This window comes from Marmota monax, unplaced genomic scaffold (genome assembly GCF_021218885.2).
Source record: "Marmota monax isolate L192 unplaced genomic scaffold, Marmota_monax_Labrador192_F-V1.1 WCK01_AAM20220418_F8-fsc00001, whole genome shotgun sequence".
NCBI lineage: Eukaryota > Metazoa > Chordata > Mammalia > Rodentia > Sciuridae > Marmota > Marmota monax.
Genome location: NW_026693777.1, coordinates 59,395,736 through 59,412,395, shown reverse-complemented (window position 1 = coordinate 59,412,395; position 16,660 = coordinate 59,395,736). Strand labels below are relative to the sequence as shown.

The window sequence follows — 16,660 nt, the reverse complement described above, 5'->3', positions numbered from 1 at the left end:
TAATAATGCAGAAGAGGTGTGCTGTTGACATCACAGGTAAATAAAGGAGAGTCAAGTTGCATTCTTTAAGTTCATTTGTTCTACTTTCAAATAAACATTAAGGTGTCTCAGTGTATTTGCGCTCTTTCAAGATAAATTAGAGGCTGGGTTCAGTGGCGCACACCTATAATCCCAGCGGCTCAGGAGACTGAGGCAGGAGGATTGTGAGTTCAAAGCCAGCCTCAGCAAATGCAAGGCACTAAGCAACTCAGTGAGATCCTGTCTCTAAATAAAATACAAAATAGGACCACGGATGTGGTTCAGTGGTTGGTGCCCTTGAGGAGTTTACTCCCCAGTAATACCCCTCGCCCCCCACTCCCACTCCCTGAAAAAAAAAATGAGATAACTAAAAGAGTTTGAGCTGGGTGCTGTGACTCAAGTCTGTAATCCCAGCTACTAGGGAGGCTAAGGCTGAAGCCAGCCTTGGCAATTTAGCAAGACTTTGTCTCAAAATAAAAGGGGTTGAGTATGTAACTCAGTGGTAGAATACTTGCCTAGCATGTGAGAGGCCCAGGGTCCAATCCCCATTACTGTGTTAAAAAAGAGTTTGAAAGAAAATATTTGTCCAATTCATCTTTTTCTTGCTGCCACTGCCTATCACTTCACCCAAATAAAAGTGTTTTCTTTTCCTTTCCAATATTGCAGATTAGAGAGGCTGGGGTTGTGGCTTAGTGGTAGAGCACTTGCCTGGCATGGGTGAGGTACTGGGTTCAGTTCTAAGCACCGCATATAAATAAATGAATAAAATAAAGGTCCTTCAACAACTAAAAAATACATTAAAAATGTTGCAGATTAGAGATATAATTGAAAGTAAATTCATATATAGATTTTTATTAAGAAATTCTGCTGGACGTGGTCATGTACGCCTGTAATCCCAGCAACTTGAGAGATTGAGGCAGGAGGATGGCAAATTCAATGCCAATGTCAGCAATTTAGCAAGAACCTCTCAGAAAATAAAAATAAAAAGAGCTGGAGAAGGCTGGGCGTGGTAGTAAATGCCTATAATCCCAATGGCTCAAGAGGCTCAGAATTCAAGAGAATCATGAATTCAAAGCCAGCCTCAGCAAAAGTGAGGCCCTAAGCAACTCAGTAAGACCCTATATAAATTACAAAATGGGGCTGGGGATGTGGCTTAGTGGTCAGATTCCTCTGAAATCAATCCCTGGTGCTCTGCACTCAAAAGAAAAATTGCTGGGGATGTGTCTTTTTTTTTTTTTTTTTTTTTTTTTTTAAAGAGAGAGAGAGTTTTGATATTTATTTTTTAGTTTTCGGCAGACACAACATCTTTGTTTGTATGTGGTGCTGAGGGTCGAACCCGGGCCGCAGGCATGCCAGGCGAGCGCGCTACCACTTGAGCCACATTCCCAGCTCCTGGGGATGTGTCTTAATGGTTAAGCACCCTGGGTTTAATCTCTGGTACCAAAAAAAGAAAGAAAGGAAATTCTTATAATGAAATATAGTATAATTATGTAATAATGGGATTTACTTTTCTAACAATTAATGATTTCTTTGTTCTGGCCTATTTTTACTTCCTACACTTGTGGTGTGGGGTTGAAGTATTTTTAGTTTTCTTCATGTTTCTTGAATATATAAAATAATGACTCATTCCTTGATCTGGACATTTATATGGTAATTTAGTTTAAGTTTTTGGTTTAAGTTTTTCTCCAAGAAGCTGTCATTTTAAGACAGTATTCGTCTCAGAGTGTTCTTTCTGGACCAGCAGCATTAACATCGCTTGGGAGCTTGTTAGAAATGTACATTCTCAAACCCTGCTTTTACTTTTTGAAACAGAAATACTGGGGTAGGTGCCCAGAGTCTGTTTTAATTAGCCTTATAGGGTTCCATTATGTGCTGAAATTTGAGAACCACTGCTTTAAGGCTTTGAACATGGTAGCATATTACCTGGCCTATAACAATCTACTTCTTTCTACTCAGCTTAATTTTAAGAGTTATAAATAAAAATCAAGACATTCCTGATGGTGGATGCTGGTGGCACATGCCTATAATCCCAGCAGCTCGGGAGGCTGAGACAGGAGGATTGCAAGTTCAAGGCAGCCTAAGCAACTTATCAAGGCCTTAAGCAACTTAATGAGACCCTGTCTCAAAATAAAAAATACCCAGTACTCCCTCAAAAAAAAATCCTTAAAATTCTTTTCATTTGAGATTGTAATGCATATTACTTTTACTTTTCTTTATGGTCTTATTTTTTGGGAAATGCTGATTGTATCTCTGTGGATCACTTCAGTGATTTTTGCAGTATTTTCTTAATAGAATAAAAAAAAACAGTTATGAATTTATTTTTAAATAATAAAATGAGTAGTATGAAACTGTCTACTACTCAGTCATCCTTCTTATGTCTGAAATGCTTAATGAGGGAGTGTTTTTATTTGTTTTGTTTTATTAATGTGTATTCAAGCCCTTGAAAGAATATATCTACAGGTTGTGCTTTCTAGTACTGTTTTGAATAATATGCACTGAGTACCTGTGAACTGAGTGACATAAAATAATCAGGTCAGTCTTTTTATTGGCAGTTCTTTGATATGAGTAAGATTTAGATTACATGAACTTACTTTGAATAATGAAACTAAATATTCCCCGTTTGTTGATGTAATTTTTGACAGATTTCCCTTTTCTTTTCTAAAATTGCATATACCAAGCTTGTGCTACATCGCTCTAAATGGGCCCTGGTTCTGATTGGAATATTATATTTTTTTGTTAGTGATACCTATCCCTCATTAATGTTATTAAATTATCCACCAGTTTAACTTAACTGATTTTTGTGTTCTTATTAAAATCTAGTTTTATATAAATTCATTTTACATTCGATTATTCTTTAAATTTCAGGATGGTGAGGAAGAAGAAAATGAGAAAGGTATGTTTGATGCTAAGTAGAGTGTAAAAATTGCTAACATTTAGAAAAGTAAATTACATAAAACAGTATTATTATATGAAATCTTAGTTTTAAAATGAGTTTATTTTTAAATTTACCAATTTAGTGAATTAAGTTAGCGTCTTAATTTAAGTTTTCAATTGATTTTAATTTTCTTTTGACCACTTAAGATATGTTCTATCTTAATAGTACATATCAGTTACTGTAAGTGAACTATGCCATTTTGTACTTTATTTTAAAGATAACTTCTACCATACCATACGGTAAGTTGATTGTGTCCTTAAGACCAACACTGCAGTAACTCATATGTGCTTATTGGAGTCCTGGTATATAACTCATAATGAATTTTGCAACTAGTTCTAAAAATGGTGAGTGACCAGGAAACTGACTTTGTGTTTGTTGTTTAAAGAAATTTTCATATAGTATTTCAATAGTTTTAGTAGTTTAGGAGAGCTATATCATCCAATACAATTACAGGGACATCAGTAGCAATTCTTGTGATCAATATGAGGTTGAATTCTTGGACAGAAGTCACAAAGGATCCTACTTTGGACTAGAAAGGACATGGAGCAGGCTTCTAAGGAAGGCAGAATAAACAGCCTAGAAGTAATGATGAATAAATCAAGCTACTGACTGAAAATCACATCACACATGCCTGAGGCCTTTCTATTTTTCGGGAATGCAAGACATCTTTGAAAAATGGTAATTGCGGACTGGCTGGACAGGATGAAGACTGGAAATAACCAATTTCCTGGACGTTATGAAGCAGGAGCATCATCGGAGCCCTCCGTAGCAGTTTTCCATTCGATTCTGGACTACCAGGAATTGAAGAATGAAAAAGATGGGGCCCTGAAACACTTTGAAGACTGATATTCTCAGACTGTGACCTTCCAAGAAGTCACTGTGGGAATTCTGAAGGTCAGAGGGTTAAATCCCAAGATGATTTGAACACTGAAAAACAAATCTACACATTTGTCACTATCCCATGGAGGGGAAAAAAAAAAAAAAATCTTCCACATGTCATTAACTTCTAACCAGAAATGAAGAACTGGTATCTTCAGGATGGAACATTTTCTCACTATTGTTGTTTGATGTTTGTATGTAGAGATCATTTTTTCCGTGAAGAATAAGTGATCCTGGGTAAAGGATTGTTTATGTTAGTTAATACCCTTGTGTTTTTTTTTCTCCCTAACCTTCCATCAGTGCTAATAACTGGCTTTATATTTTCTAGGTCCTATTCTAGCTTATGATTATGAAATTGTTTAAACTTCTTGTTTTGCCATATTTATTCCTGTTAAATCCTCTTAGATATAGCAGGTTCTGGTGATGGTACACAAGAAGTATCTAAACCTCTTCCTTCAGAAGGGAACCTAGCTGAGGCTGATCACACAGCTCATGAAGAGATGGAAGCTAATGCGACTGTGAAAGAAGCTGAGGATGACAACATCTCGGTCACAATCCAGGCTGAAGATGCCATCACTCTGGATTTTGATGGTGATGACCTCCTAGAAACAGGTAAAAATGTGAAAATTACAGATTCTGAAGCAAGTAAGCCAAAAGATGGGCAGGACGCCATTGCACAGAGCCCGGAGAAGGAAACCAAGGATTATGAGATGAATGCGAACCATAAAGATGGTAAGAAGGAAGACTGCGTGAAGGGTGATCCTGTCGAGAAGGAAGCCAGAGAAAGTTCTAAGAAAGCAGAATCTGGAGAAAAAGAAAAGGATACTTTGAAGAAAGGGCCCTCGTCTACTGGGGCCTCTGGTCAAGCAAAGAGGTTTGTTTTTCTATGTCAGTTCTTTACGATACTGAATTCCAGCATTCAATAAGATCACTCTACATTAAGGGGGTGGCTTCAAGACCATGTACAGTAATTAGTATCTTATGATCCTGCCTATAATATTTTTGACCGTCATAAGTTACTTTTAAAAAAAATTCAAGACCTTCATAATATGCAGTGTGTCCTACTGATTGCATTGTCGAATTGTCAGCATATATTTGGTTTTTTGGTTGTTTTTGTTTTTGTTTTTGTTTTTCAAATTGACAATTTTTTTGTGTTTTATTTTTAAAAATCCTTGTGATGATGGTTAATGAACAACTATCAGTTCTAAGAACACAAAATGAAGTCAAGTCCCAGTCCTGAAATCTGGAGAAGATGGCCATATATCCACTGAATAGAATTATCAGAAAATCTAGATCTTCAGGCATCTTGGGGAAAATCAGTGCAAGAATCCTAAGGGAGTCATTTGTTCAAATAACCTATTCTAGGCTTTTGGAACTGTTAATTTGTATGAATAGCACTAGTTTGCAATATAGTCAATATCAAACTGCTCGGATTTTGTTTTGTTTTTGTTTTTTGTTTTCAATTTTCTTCTGATGATTTGCCTCTTTAGCTCTTCAAAGGAATCTAAAGACAGCAAGACATCATCTAAAGATGACAAAGGTAATGGATTTTTTCCTATTTCAGTGATAGCATTGCATACTTTCACTAAAATGTAATAGTTGTCTGTTATTTTCTTTGACATTCAGTTCTTATCATTTTTATTAACTAAAAATTTTGCCTTTGTGTAACTATGAATAAAGTATTATTATTTAATTACTGTGTAAATTGGTATGAGTATGTTAAAAAAACATTTGCTAGGGAAATTTATCGATTGTATTCTAAGCAATTGTAATGAACATTAATAGATATTTCATGCTTATAATTTCAGAAGTATTTTATCTTTAGTTGCAGTCATTTGTAACCACTGTACATGGACCACATTCATTTTCCCATTCTCTTGAGGAGGAAATGTAAATAATAAATATTATTTGTGTGAATTCATGGAGTCAAGTATTTAAAAGATAATTAGTCTCTACCCTTTGGTTTTACTTTCTTCATTCTTTAAATCAGAGCATACGTCTATGAATATTACCTGCTTACATGATTTTAATGCTTTAGAATTTACTTCCTAACTTGGCTTACTTTGTGGAAAAATAATTTTTTAAAAAAAGTCTTTTAAGTTTCAAGGTGTAATATTTGATTGCTTTTTGTTTTGGAAAATCACTGGTTATCTCATGGTCACAAGCTACAAATAATACATATTATTTGTAAATAATACATACAAAAAAATCATCTTGTACATAATGCTGTGTCTACTTGAAAAATGTTTGTTTTCTAATAAAAGTATTTTAGAGTAAATCTACCATTTAGATAATACAAAGTCCTAAAATACCTCTTTAGTGTCTAAAGGAGGATCGTATGCCTCCTTTATGGTTTATTTAGTGCATTTTGTTAGTATATTTTAACAGTTAGAAATTATAGTGATTTGATTCACTAATTGACAGTTGGAATACTCACATTTCTTATAGTTTAGGTTAATGAATAAGATACAAAAAGTTCATAAAATTATCCTTTAAATGTAGAAACTTGATTCTTGGTTAAGTAGTGCTTTTTATTTTTCCTGTTATTTTCTTTTTCTTTTCTTTTTTTGTAATAAGATATGTGACCCAAAATGTTACTAGTAACAAAAAAGATACACAAACTTCTAACCTTTCATAAGATAAAATAGATTCTTTGATGAATGTTATTCTTAAAATTAGAAAAGCATAAGCCATTAATATTTAAAATATTTGAATCAATACATTGTCTCTCTCCCTATAAGTGGACACTGAGTAGTTTTTCAGCTGCCTGTGTCATGTATTGAAAAATTTACTCTTTCTACATATAGTAGCATGGAATTATAAAAATTGTTTTATTGTGGCATGTTTGAAGAAAAGCATTAAAGGGTGATTGACTGGGCTTGTATTCTCATATATAATGTGTATGTATGAATCATGAATCATGGATCCAGTATTATCTAACTGTATATAATTTCCATTTTCTCTTATCCTTTTTCTAAAAGACTATGAAGGTGATGAATTGGTTAGTCTTAGGCTTTGTTATTAACCATTTAGATACTTGAAAACACTTTATCCTTTGCTCTGACTTATCCCTCTTCCACTACAATTTCTCAAAATATAAAGCCCCCAACAGATAAGGAATTAAGCAGTCTGTTCATTCCAGATGACTGTTTATTGTTTGTCTTGTTCAGTGCAGTAATAGTGTTTAAATTATTAAAACTGAACAGAAAAGGTCCAAGACACACATTCGATTTTCACCCACTTTGACTTAACATTCATATTATAGGAAGTGTACAAATAATATTTCTTTGCTTACTAATTATGTTGTAAGTTATTCTGTTTGATTGTAATACTAGCAGATTCATAGGATTTTGCATATAGTATGATCATATTATCAATTGAAATCAAAGGATTTGATACTTTGAAAGAACATGGCCCTTTTAATTTTTGAAAAAGAAAATTCTGAGTAAGATACTTAAACATCTGATATTAAATCTATTCTAGGAAGTACAAGTAGTACTAGTGGTAGCAGTGGAAGCTCAACTAAAAATATCTGGGTTAGTGGACTTTCTTCTAATACCAAAGCTGCTGATTTGAAGAACCTCTTTGGCAAATATGGAAAGGTACATTCTTTTTACCTTCTTATCCATCTTTCTAGTATCTGCAGTTAAAACAGATTATATTCAAAACAATATTGTATAAATGTGTTGTCATTTTTGTATCTCTTTGGATGGTTACAAGTATAATTATTGAATACTGAGGTAATGATAGATTGGGGTAAAGGGTTGAATGGTGTCTTATCTCACTTTGAGCCCTGATGGTCTTTATTTTCCAAAGCTTAAACCTGCTTGAGCCTAGGACTGAGTTTTATTTGTCATGATTTTTTCTAGTACTTTATTTAGCATGGGATCTAGCACGTTGCTGAGGTTAATTTGGTCATCTTGCAAATGTAACCAGGCTGGTATTAGGTAATAGGAGTTATGTATTTTGAGGAGGAAAACCCCAAATATGATTTGTGTTACAGAGATTCCATTCCAGTGATACGGAAAAATGTAAAACTGGATATATATTTCTAGGGATTTTCGTGTGTGTGTGTGTGTATGTGTGTGTGTGTGTGTGTGTGTGTTTAAATAATCAAAAGTTGTTCTGAGTGTGAGGAAGGAAGAGTGTGGAGTGTTCAGAGTGGGGGAGGGGTGTCTTACTATGGCTCATTCGATAGGAAATGTTTCTCTGGCATTTAAGGGGAAAACTAAAAAGAAGTAGTGGTTAAAGAAGAGTCAATGTATTCCTGTGGCATTGGACTGCAGTGTGTATCTCTTAAGGCACAAAGTACTTTTTTCCTTACATTAAGTGTTTCACTTACATCAGTGTTTCTTTGAGGGCAGGAGCCTTATCTACTGTACTTTGTATATGATAGGGTTTGAATATTTATTAAATGAATAGCCAGTATTGGTATATAGCCATTAATGAATATTGCAAAAACCTGTCCTGTTGACTTTAGGAGGGCTTTTTTCTTCAGCATTAGAGAGTAACCTGAGCAAATGAGGTTCTTGAGGTATTAGATTTAGCACACTGAGGATTGTAGTACCTTAATCAACTGTGGTATATATTTCTATTTTCAGTAATGTATTGTTAGGCAAAAGCAATATTTTAATGTTGGTATTTGTTAGGACTAAACCTATATAAGGATATATCTATTTGATAATAGGACCTTGGACTTAAATTTAAATTGTTGTGGGACAATAAAACCTGATAGTTACTTGCCACCCATACGGTAAAACCTCTTAAATTAACTGTTTACCTCTTCCTGGCATTGTGTCTTTGTTCCTCCTTGCCCAGCACTGAATTATTGTTTTCACTTTTCTTCTCACTCATCCATACCTGCTTTGTCTCTTTTAACTATCCATTCTATAGAATTGAAAGTATTTGTCATTTTTATATTAATTAATATTTTGAAATTATATAGGTGTTGTTTTTTAAATTTGGGGGTATATATTTTTAGGATTTTTTTTTTTTAATTTAGTAGTCAATGAACCTTTATTTGTTTATATGTGGTGCTAAGAATTGAACCCAGTGCCTCATACATGCTAGGCAAGCACTCTATTACTTAGCCACAACCCCAGCCCAAGGATGTATTTTTAAGTCTTGCTTTTTTTTTTTTTTTTTTAAACAAGTGACTGGTTCTTTATTCATTTTTGAAATACAAAGTGACTCATAGGAAAGTGTTAACATTTGTCTATAATCTCGAAACGTATCTGGTCACTTTGCTTTTGTGAATCATATCATTACTTTGTTGATATGACTAGTTGTTTGGGGGTACATTTTGGGGTGGGAGAATAGGTAAATAAATAAATTTAAAAAGTAGTTTAAATTGCTTTTTAACACTTACCTTCCCGTGAGCACTAAGTTCATATTGATAAGGCAGATATTGATCATAAGAACTTGAAACAGAATGGCACATATACAGAATTTGTCTTGAATTAATATCTTCACTATATCCTTTAATTTGAATAGTCTCAGTTCTGAAGTTTTATCTATTTTGAAATGTGTAATTAGTTGTTAATTATAAAACTTACTAAAGTATAATCTCATTTTATAGGTTCTTAGTGCAAAGGTAGTTACAAATGCTCGAAGTCCTGGGGCAAAATGCTATGGCATTGTAACTATGTCATCAAGCACAGAGGTGGCCAGATGTATTGCACATCTTCATCGCACTGAGCTGCATGGTCAGCTGATTTCTGTTGAAAAAGTAAGTTTGCCTAATTGTTCATAAGAAGGAGATTAATTCGATGACAAAGGCTGGTTGAAAATCACAAATCTGGAAATCCAAAATCTGAAGGAACTCTTTAAACTGCTTCAAACTTCAGAGCATTGTTTATTTTTTAGAGTTTCAGAATTAGTATGCTCAAATGGTAAAGCCTGTGTACATATTCCAAAATTCAGACATGGAACATTTTGGTCCTGAGCATTTCAGAAGAGATAATCAATCTGTAATTTTCAATTTAAGGATGATAAGGGCAGGAAGTAATATCAGAGTGAGTTTTATTTTTATGCATTCACTTTTTTTAAAAATTATATTTTTTAGATGTTGATGAACCTTTATTTTATTCATTTGTTTATATGCGGTGTTGAGAATCGAACCCAGTGCCTCACACGTGCTAAGCAAGCACTCTACCACTGAGCCACAACCCCAGACCCTGCATTCACTTTTTAATTTACTTTTTTATAAAAATAATTTTCTGTGTTTTCCAAGATTTCTGCTATCAACACACTTTTTATAATCGTAATGTAACTTTAAAATTTAAAGATTTATTTTTTTTCTGGTTGAAACCTTTCAGGTAAAAGGTGATCCTTCTAAGAAAGAAATGAAGAAAGAAAATGATGAAAAGAGTAGTTCAAGAAGTTCTGGAGATAAAAAAAATATGAGTGATAGAAGTAGCAAGTAAGGATTTATTTATTTTATTTGGTGCTGAGTTCAGGTTTATTTTGTTTTGTTTTGTTAAGCAGACTTTTTTGGTACATTAATGAAGTGGTTCTCACTGTGACCAAATACCTGAGAAGAATGTTTATTTGGGGCTTACGGTTTCAGAGGTCTCATTTTGGAGGTGCCTGACTCCGTTACTCTGTGCCTAAGGCAAGACAGCACATCATGAAGGAAGGCCCCAGCTGAGGAAAGCTGCTCAGCAAATGGAGGGGTCAGGAAGTAGAGAGAGGGAAGGGATAACAGGGAAAATACACTTTTCCAGGGTACAACCCAATGACCTGCCACCTCCAACTATGTCCCATCTGCCTACAGTTAACATCCAATCATTCCATTCAAACAAGAATGGACTGATTAGGTTCTACCTCTCACAATCCAATCATTTCATCTATAAATTCCTGCACTAGCACAGGAGGTTTTGGGGGACACCTCATATCCAAACCATAATAGTTTTATTTAGTGCTAGGTTACGTTTTGTTTTGTTTTGTTTTTAATATTATACAGATAGACTTTTTGGTACATTAATGAAGTAGTCCTCATTCTGTATTCTTGTCTGGGGTGATATGGTCAGGATACAAGCCTCTGTCAAAAAAGAAGAGAAAAGGTCATCTGAAAAATCTGAAAAAAAAGAAAGCAAGGATGCTAAGAAAATAGAAGGTAAAGATGAGAAGAATGATAATGGAGGAAGTGGCCAAACTTCAGAATCGATTAAAAAAAGTGAAGAAAAGAAGCGAATAAGTATGCTATGTATATTTCTTCTCAATCCCTTTCTAATGCATTCTACTACTTACTTTTTACAGTGGAAGGGAAAACCTGAGATTACAAATCCAGGTGAATATTTAAGCTTTGTTGTTAGGTGTCTGTGGTAGAGAAGAAGTTTTAGTAGGACTGTCTTCTCTAACTATTTGAGCTGATTTGGGCTAGGGATGTAGCAAAAAAAAATCTAAGCTATCTTAAAGTGATCATTGATTTATAATATTGAGTTAGGATCTTTTAGTTTCATTGAAATTATTTATGTTAGCAGGTTGAACTATTTAAAAATCTCCCATTTAATTTCTCAGAATAAGAAACTTTTTTATTTCATGTATTGGCTTGTGAATATCTGAATAAGAATTCAGCATTTTTTACGTGTATATGTTCTTTTCAACAAAATATTTTTTAGATGTTTGTTTACCTGTATATTTTTTTCTCTTTTTAGGTTCAAAGAGTCCAGGACACATGGTAATATTAGACAAAACTAAGGGAGATCATTGTAGGCCATCAAGAAGAGGAAGATATGAAAAAGTAAGTCTTTGAGAGGATGTTATATACTCTTTCAGTTGTTTACCAAAGAAGATAATTGTGTAACCATTTTTGTATATGTTCATGCTAGAAAACCTAAGAAAAAATGTTACTCAAGCATTTGAACTTTTTAATTTATCTGTTGAACTTTAAAAATAAAACCCAATATAATTTTAACTTTTAATCCTCTTTTTTTTCCCCCCTGATAGATTCATGGAAGAAGCAAGGAAAAGGAGAGAGCTAGCCTAGATAAAAAAAGGGACAAAGACTACAGAAGGAAAGAGATTTTGCCTTTTGAAAAGATGAAGGAACAACGATTGAGAGAACATTTAGTTCGTTTTGAAAGACTGCGACGAGCAATTTCCCTCCGAAGGTAGGAAAGAGTCTATTTTATACTTGTTTTATATTAGTACATCTTTAATTCTAGTTACCAGCCAGATTTCTGGAAACTATAGTCCTGCAGAAGACTATTTGCCACTTTAAAGAAATGTAGTACTATTTATGATTTCTTAAATTTTCATAGCACTTTACAAAATTTTAGAAAGCATTTTCCCATCTGTTATCTCCAATCACAATTTATTAAGGTTAGTTATGTGCAGTATTTCATACAAAAACGTGGAGGCCCAGAGAGGCTAAATGACTCTTCTAAAACCACATGGCTATTGAGTGGCAGAGTCGGGACTCAGATCCAAGTCTTCTGACTCCAAGTCCAATGCTCTTTCCTGTACTCCAAAGCTGCTGCCATTAAAAAAAAAAAAAAAAAAAGACTTTAAAGGAAAAAATTTTTGAGATAGTTTCAAAGTAAGTTACAGTATTCAAATGCTGTGCTGAGATTTTAAGACAAAACTCATCAATAAAAATATATTGTTCTGTAGTTTGTTATTGCCCAAGTAAGGGAAGACTTGCTCAACCAATAAATGTTACTGTATTCAAATTCCATCCCTACATAGGCATTTTTTTTTTAAATCAGACTGAAAACAAAAAATTTTGTTTCTGTTTCTAGTGGTGATACCTCAACAGATAATCATGAGTTCCAGTTTACCTTCATCTACCAATTTTTGGATGGCATTTGAAATATTCTTGTGAATGAGTTTTTTAATATATTTTTCCAAATGCTGAACTATCTTGTCCAGATAAGATGGGATTTCATCTACTCATTTGCCAGAGATACTTTTAGCAACTTAAGTAATACAGTCATTACCATACAGCTTCACTAAAACCTTTTTTCCTTTTTAGATGAAGTCACAATGTGCTTAGCTTCCTGTTTGTTTAATTAACAGGTTTTGAGGAGAGAGGGAGTGAGGAGTTGGTAGGATAGGGATTCTCAAACCTGTTAGACCAATACCCCTTTTTTATTTATTTTTGAGGTGGAGACTCACTGTTTCCCAGGCTGGCCTTGAATTCCAGCTCAAGGGATCCTTTTTGTCAGCCTCCCAAGTTGCTAAGACTAAAGGCCTGCACCAGTACACCTAGCCCAAATGCTCCTTTTTAAATAAAAAACTATTTCAGATGCCCTTCTTATTTGCCTGAAATGACATTGATGCATAACATACCCACCTATACAAATAATTTCCAGAGAATCAACATAATGATTTAACTCTAAATGAGAAATAAATAATTTATAATAAAATATATATTCCAGATATGAATGTTTAGGCATGACTCCCTAGAAGACTTAATGGAGTAGTCAGATGTTTGTACCTTATTTAAACTCACTGTGAATGTGAAAATTGCAAATACAGACTGATTGGTGAGTCAAATACCAGGAGTGGTGTTTACATTATAATGTGATTCCTGAAATGGTGAACAACTCTTGGTGAAGTTCTCAAAAAAAGCATTATATTCCCTCTGTTTACATGGAGTTTCATTACTGAAAAAATTTAATATGTAAAACTAATACATATTTACATATATTAATATGTAAAAGTAAGTAAACAAGACTAGCATTTATTAAAATGAAGTTAGGTTCTAGACTGAGATGTTATTTTAAGGCTTTTGATTTATAAATGACATGAATATCCACTGTGGCATTTGAAAGGCATGTTGGATGGTTTTTGTTGTGTAGGATTACTCTTGACAATTCATGCATCATAAGGATTCCTATTCTAGGAACAGCCCCATGGTCATTTAAAGTGCCCCTTCACCTTCCATGGGAGTAACATTGACCCAATGAGAGAACCACTAGGTTGCTAGAGGAAGACATGATGATGGACAGAAAAATATGCTGACTGCCTGAGAGTGAGGAAAGACAAAAACACTATAAAAAAGTATAAATAGTGTTTTAATTTAGTTTAAATGATTGAGCTACCTCTGACTCCAGAAAGCATGTTACCTGGAGCCATCTGTTAAATGCACCAGACGGGACTCTTGAGCACCATTTTTTTTTTTTTAATATATAGCATTTGCTACAATTGATGTTTTTAGTTATAATTCCAAGTCATCAGAATAAAGTACATAAATTATTTAAGGAGATAGAATATATGTTAGACAAATTTGTAGTTTTATAAATTTATATATTATAGAATTTTTTTTTAATGACAATTAGTGGGCTATTTCAGTGGGGTTTTTGTTTAAACAGGAATCATCTAAAAGGCAACGATTCTATAAAAATTTAGCGTTCAGTTGACAGTCTTATAAAAAAGTGACAATATTGGAATCTGTTTAAAGTTTTATTTTGAGTTCTCTTTCCAATTACATTAAAACGACTGAGATTAAGTTGAAGTTTAAAATTGACAACCTCAAGGAAAAATTCAACAGCTATTCTCTTTCACACAGTGCTAGCATAATTTAAGTATTTCTAAATACTGATTTTTGTTAGACGAAGAGAGATTGCAGAAAGAGAGCGTCGAGAGCGAGAACGCATTAGAATAATTCGTGAACGGGAAGAACGGGAACGCTTACAGAGAGAGAGAGAGCGCCTAGAAATTGAAAGGCAAAAACTAGAGAGAGAGAGAATGGAACGCGAACGCTTGGAAAGGGAACGCATTCGTATTGAACAGGTGCAGTCAGAAAATCTTTTCATCTTAAATAACTCACCTTTTTCAAACACTGTGATTTTTTTCCTAAAATTTGCTTTACTTATTGTAAAGCTTTTATAGATTGAGTTAAACTAATGAGCATTTAAGTATCCCTGAAAGATAACAATGAATTAGGTACTAGTTCAAAATACGTTTAATAGTGATTCTGTTCTAGATAATTGGTAATAACTCTAGCTCTGCAATATAATGGCAGCCTAATAGTCTGAGCATAGGACTCTGAGTCCAGAGTAGTTGTAATCCAGGCTCTGTCACTATCCCAATCTTAGAAAACAATAAGTATTTTCTTACATATGATAGTGGGAATAAAATCCCACGGATGGAAGGAAATATTGCCTCTCTTTGTACAATTGCAATCCAGGGTTTTAAGGCACTTAGTTTCCTACATATTAAGAGTTCTTTATCTAATTCCCTTTTAAGTGCTTTTGTTTTATTCAAATGATTAAACTAAATCTGACCTTCCCAAATACTTGCCAGCTTTCACCACTGAACCCTGTTATATTTAATGTTGCAGAACAATAGTTACATGTAGCGTAGATTATTGAAATCAAATTTATTTGTCCCAGGTGTGTGTTTTGCTTGGCGCTAGCCTATGATGGGTTTTTACTGACTGGATTAAAACACGGTTGCATATATGCTTACCTTCTATCTTCATTTTGTATTGGCTGGTTCTTCCTTCTGTGTCATCTAAAGGAACGTCGTAAGGAAGCTGAACGGATTGCTCGAGAACGAGAGGAACTCAGAAGGCAGCAGCAGCAGCTACGTTATGAACAAGAAAAAAGGAATTCTTTGAAACGCCCACATGATGTAGATCATAGGTATTTGTTTACTTTCTTCCTTACTTGCTATATCATTCCTATCAAGCCAAGAACTTAAAAAGTACAGGCTCCTGTCCCTGGAATAAAAGGTCATGGCCAAGTGGGGGGTAGGAAGGATTTCAGTACTGGAATGGACCCAGTGCAGTATCAAGTAGGAATAGTCTGCTTTTCTTTCTCTCCCTTTTCCCCTTCTTTAATGCCAAATGATTTTTTGTTATGATTGAAAATATGTAGTCATGGTAGGTTTTGATAATGATTCTCAAACTCAGACCCATTTTGAAAGTTTTTATCAGTAATGCAGATGGTTCAAAAATGTAAGTCATAAACTAGGAAAGACTGACTTCTTTTGTGTTTTTGTTCATGCTTAATAATAGATTTTAAAATATAAATATATTCATTTAATTATCTTAATATAAATTCTTAGAGCTTTAGTAGATTGTGTGAAGAACTAGGTGGAATGAATGTGCTTAAGACTTGCTTTTCCAAAGTTAAAGATAACTACAAAGGTTGTGGACTGCTAGTTAGAGTTTATTATAACATTGCATCAAGTGTTTTATGTGTCTTTTCCATTTAATGATTTTTAAAACAGGCAGATTAAGACTATTTTTCTCTTCTGTTTAAATTCCTCTAACATTATATGACTTTACAGAATTTAGCAGTTAATTCCTTGCTAGCTTGCACTCCTAACTAAATTGTGTTGTGTCTTGAGTTTAGTACCTTCTTGTGTCCACAGTTCTAACATGGTATGTATGACTCCAAGTGAGTGGGTTTTGATTATTGTAAAAGTCATTTCATATAAATGAGCAAAAATTTCTCTTTAAGGCGAGATGACCCTTACTGGAGCGAGAATAAAAAGTTGTCTCTAGATACAGATGCACGATTCAGTCATGGATCTGACTACTCTCGGCAACAGAACAGATTTAATGACTTTGATCACCGGGAAAGGGGCAGGTTTCCCGAGAGTTCAGCTGTACAGTCTTCATCTTTTGAAAGGTAGGTAGATATGTTAAAAATTGAGACTTGTTATTGCTAACTCTGGTTCTCTATTAAAATATTAATTAAGTAGTGTTGAATCATGGGACTGGGGTATAGCTCAGTGGAGAACACTTGTCTAGCATGTGCAAAGTCCTGGGTTTTACACAAAAAAGAAGTACTAAGCCAGAAGTGAATGTTCAGATCAAAATGTGTTTGTCTAATTTTGCTTTTTGTTAGTGGGGATGTGGTTCAATATTCA

The 16,660-nt window shown here is 34.0% G+C and overlaps 1 protein-coding gene across 6 annotated transcripts in view; it reads left to right on the top strand.

Moving 5' to 3' along the window:
- The window catches only part of Sltm (SAFB like transcription modulator), a 45,341-nt gene that overhangs the window by 20,907 nt on the left and 7,774 nt on the right, over window positions 1-16,660 (top strand). For 3 of the 6 annotated variants that reach the window (XM_058584845.1, XM_058584844.1, XM_046460885.2), the window contains 12 exons: window positions 2,884-2,911; window positions 4,292-4,706; window positions 5,323-5,372; window positions 7,316-7,434; window positions 9,411-9,560; window positions 10,150-10,253; window positions 10,864-11,030; window positions 11,491-11,576; window positions 11,783-11,946; window positions 14,392-14,572; window positions 15,302-15,426; window positions 16,249-16,419. In XM_058584845.1, the coding sequence (XP_058440828.1) occupies window positions 2,884-2,911; window positions 4,292-4,706; window positions 5,323-5,372; window positions 7,316-7,434; window positions 9,411-9,560; window positions 10,150-10,253; window positions 10,864-11,030; window positions 11,491-11,576; window positions 11,783-11,946; window positions 14,392-14,572; window positions 15,302-15,426; window positions 16,249-16,419 (1,760 nt within the window). Of the gene's footprint in view, window positions 1-2,883; window positions 2,912-4,237; window positions 4,707-5,322; window positions 5,373-7,315; window positions 7,435-9,410; window positions 9,561-10,149; window positions 10,254-10,863; window positions 11,031-11,490; window positions 11,577-11,782; window positions 11,947-14,391; window positions 14,573-15,301; window positions 15,427-16,248; window positions 16,420-16,660 lie in introns of all 6 variants that reach the window. The other 3 variants (XM_058584843.1, XM_058584842.1, XM_046460884.2) reach the window with 1 other exon arrangement.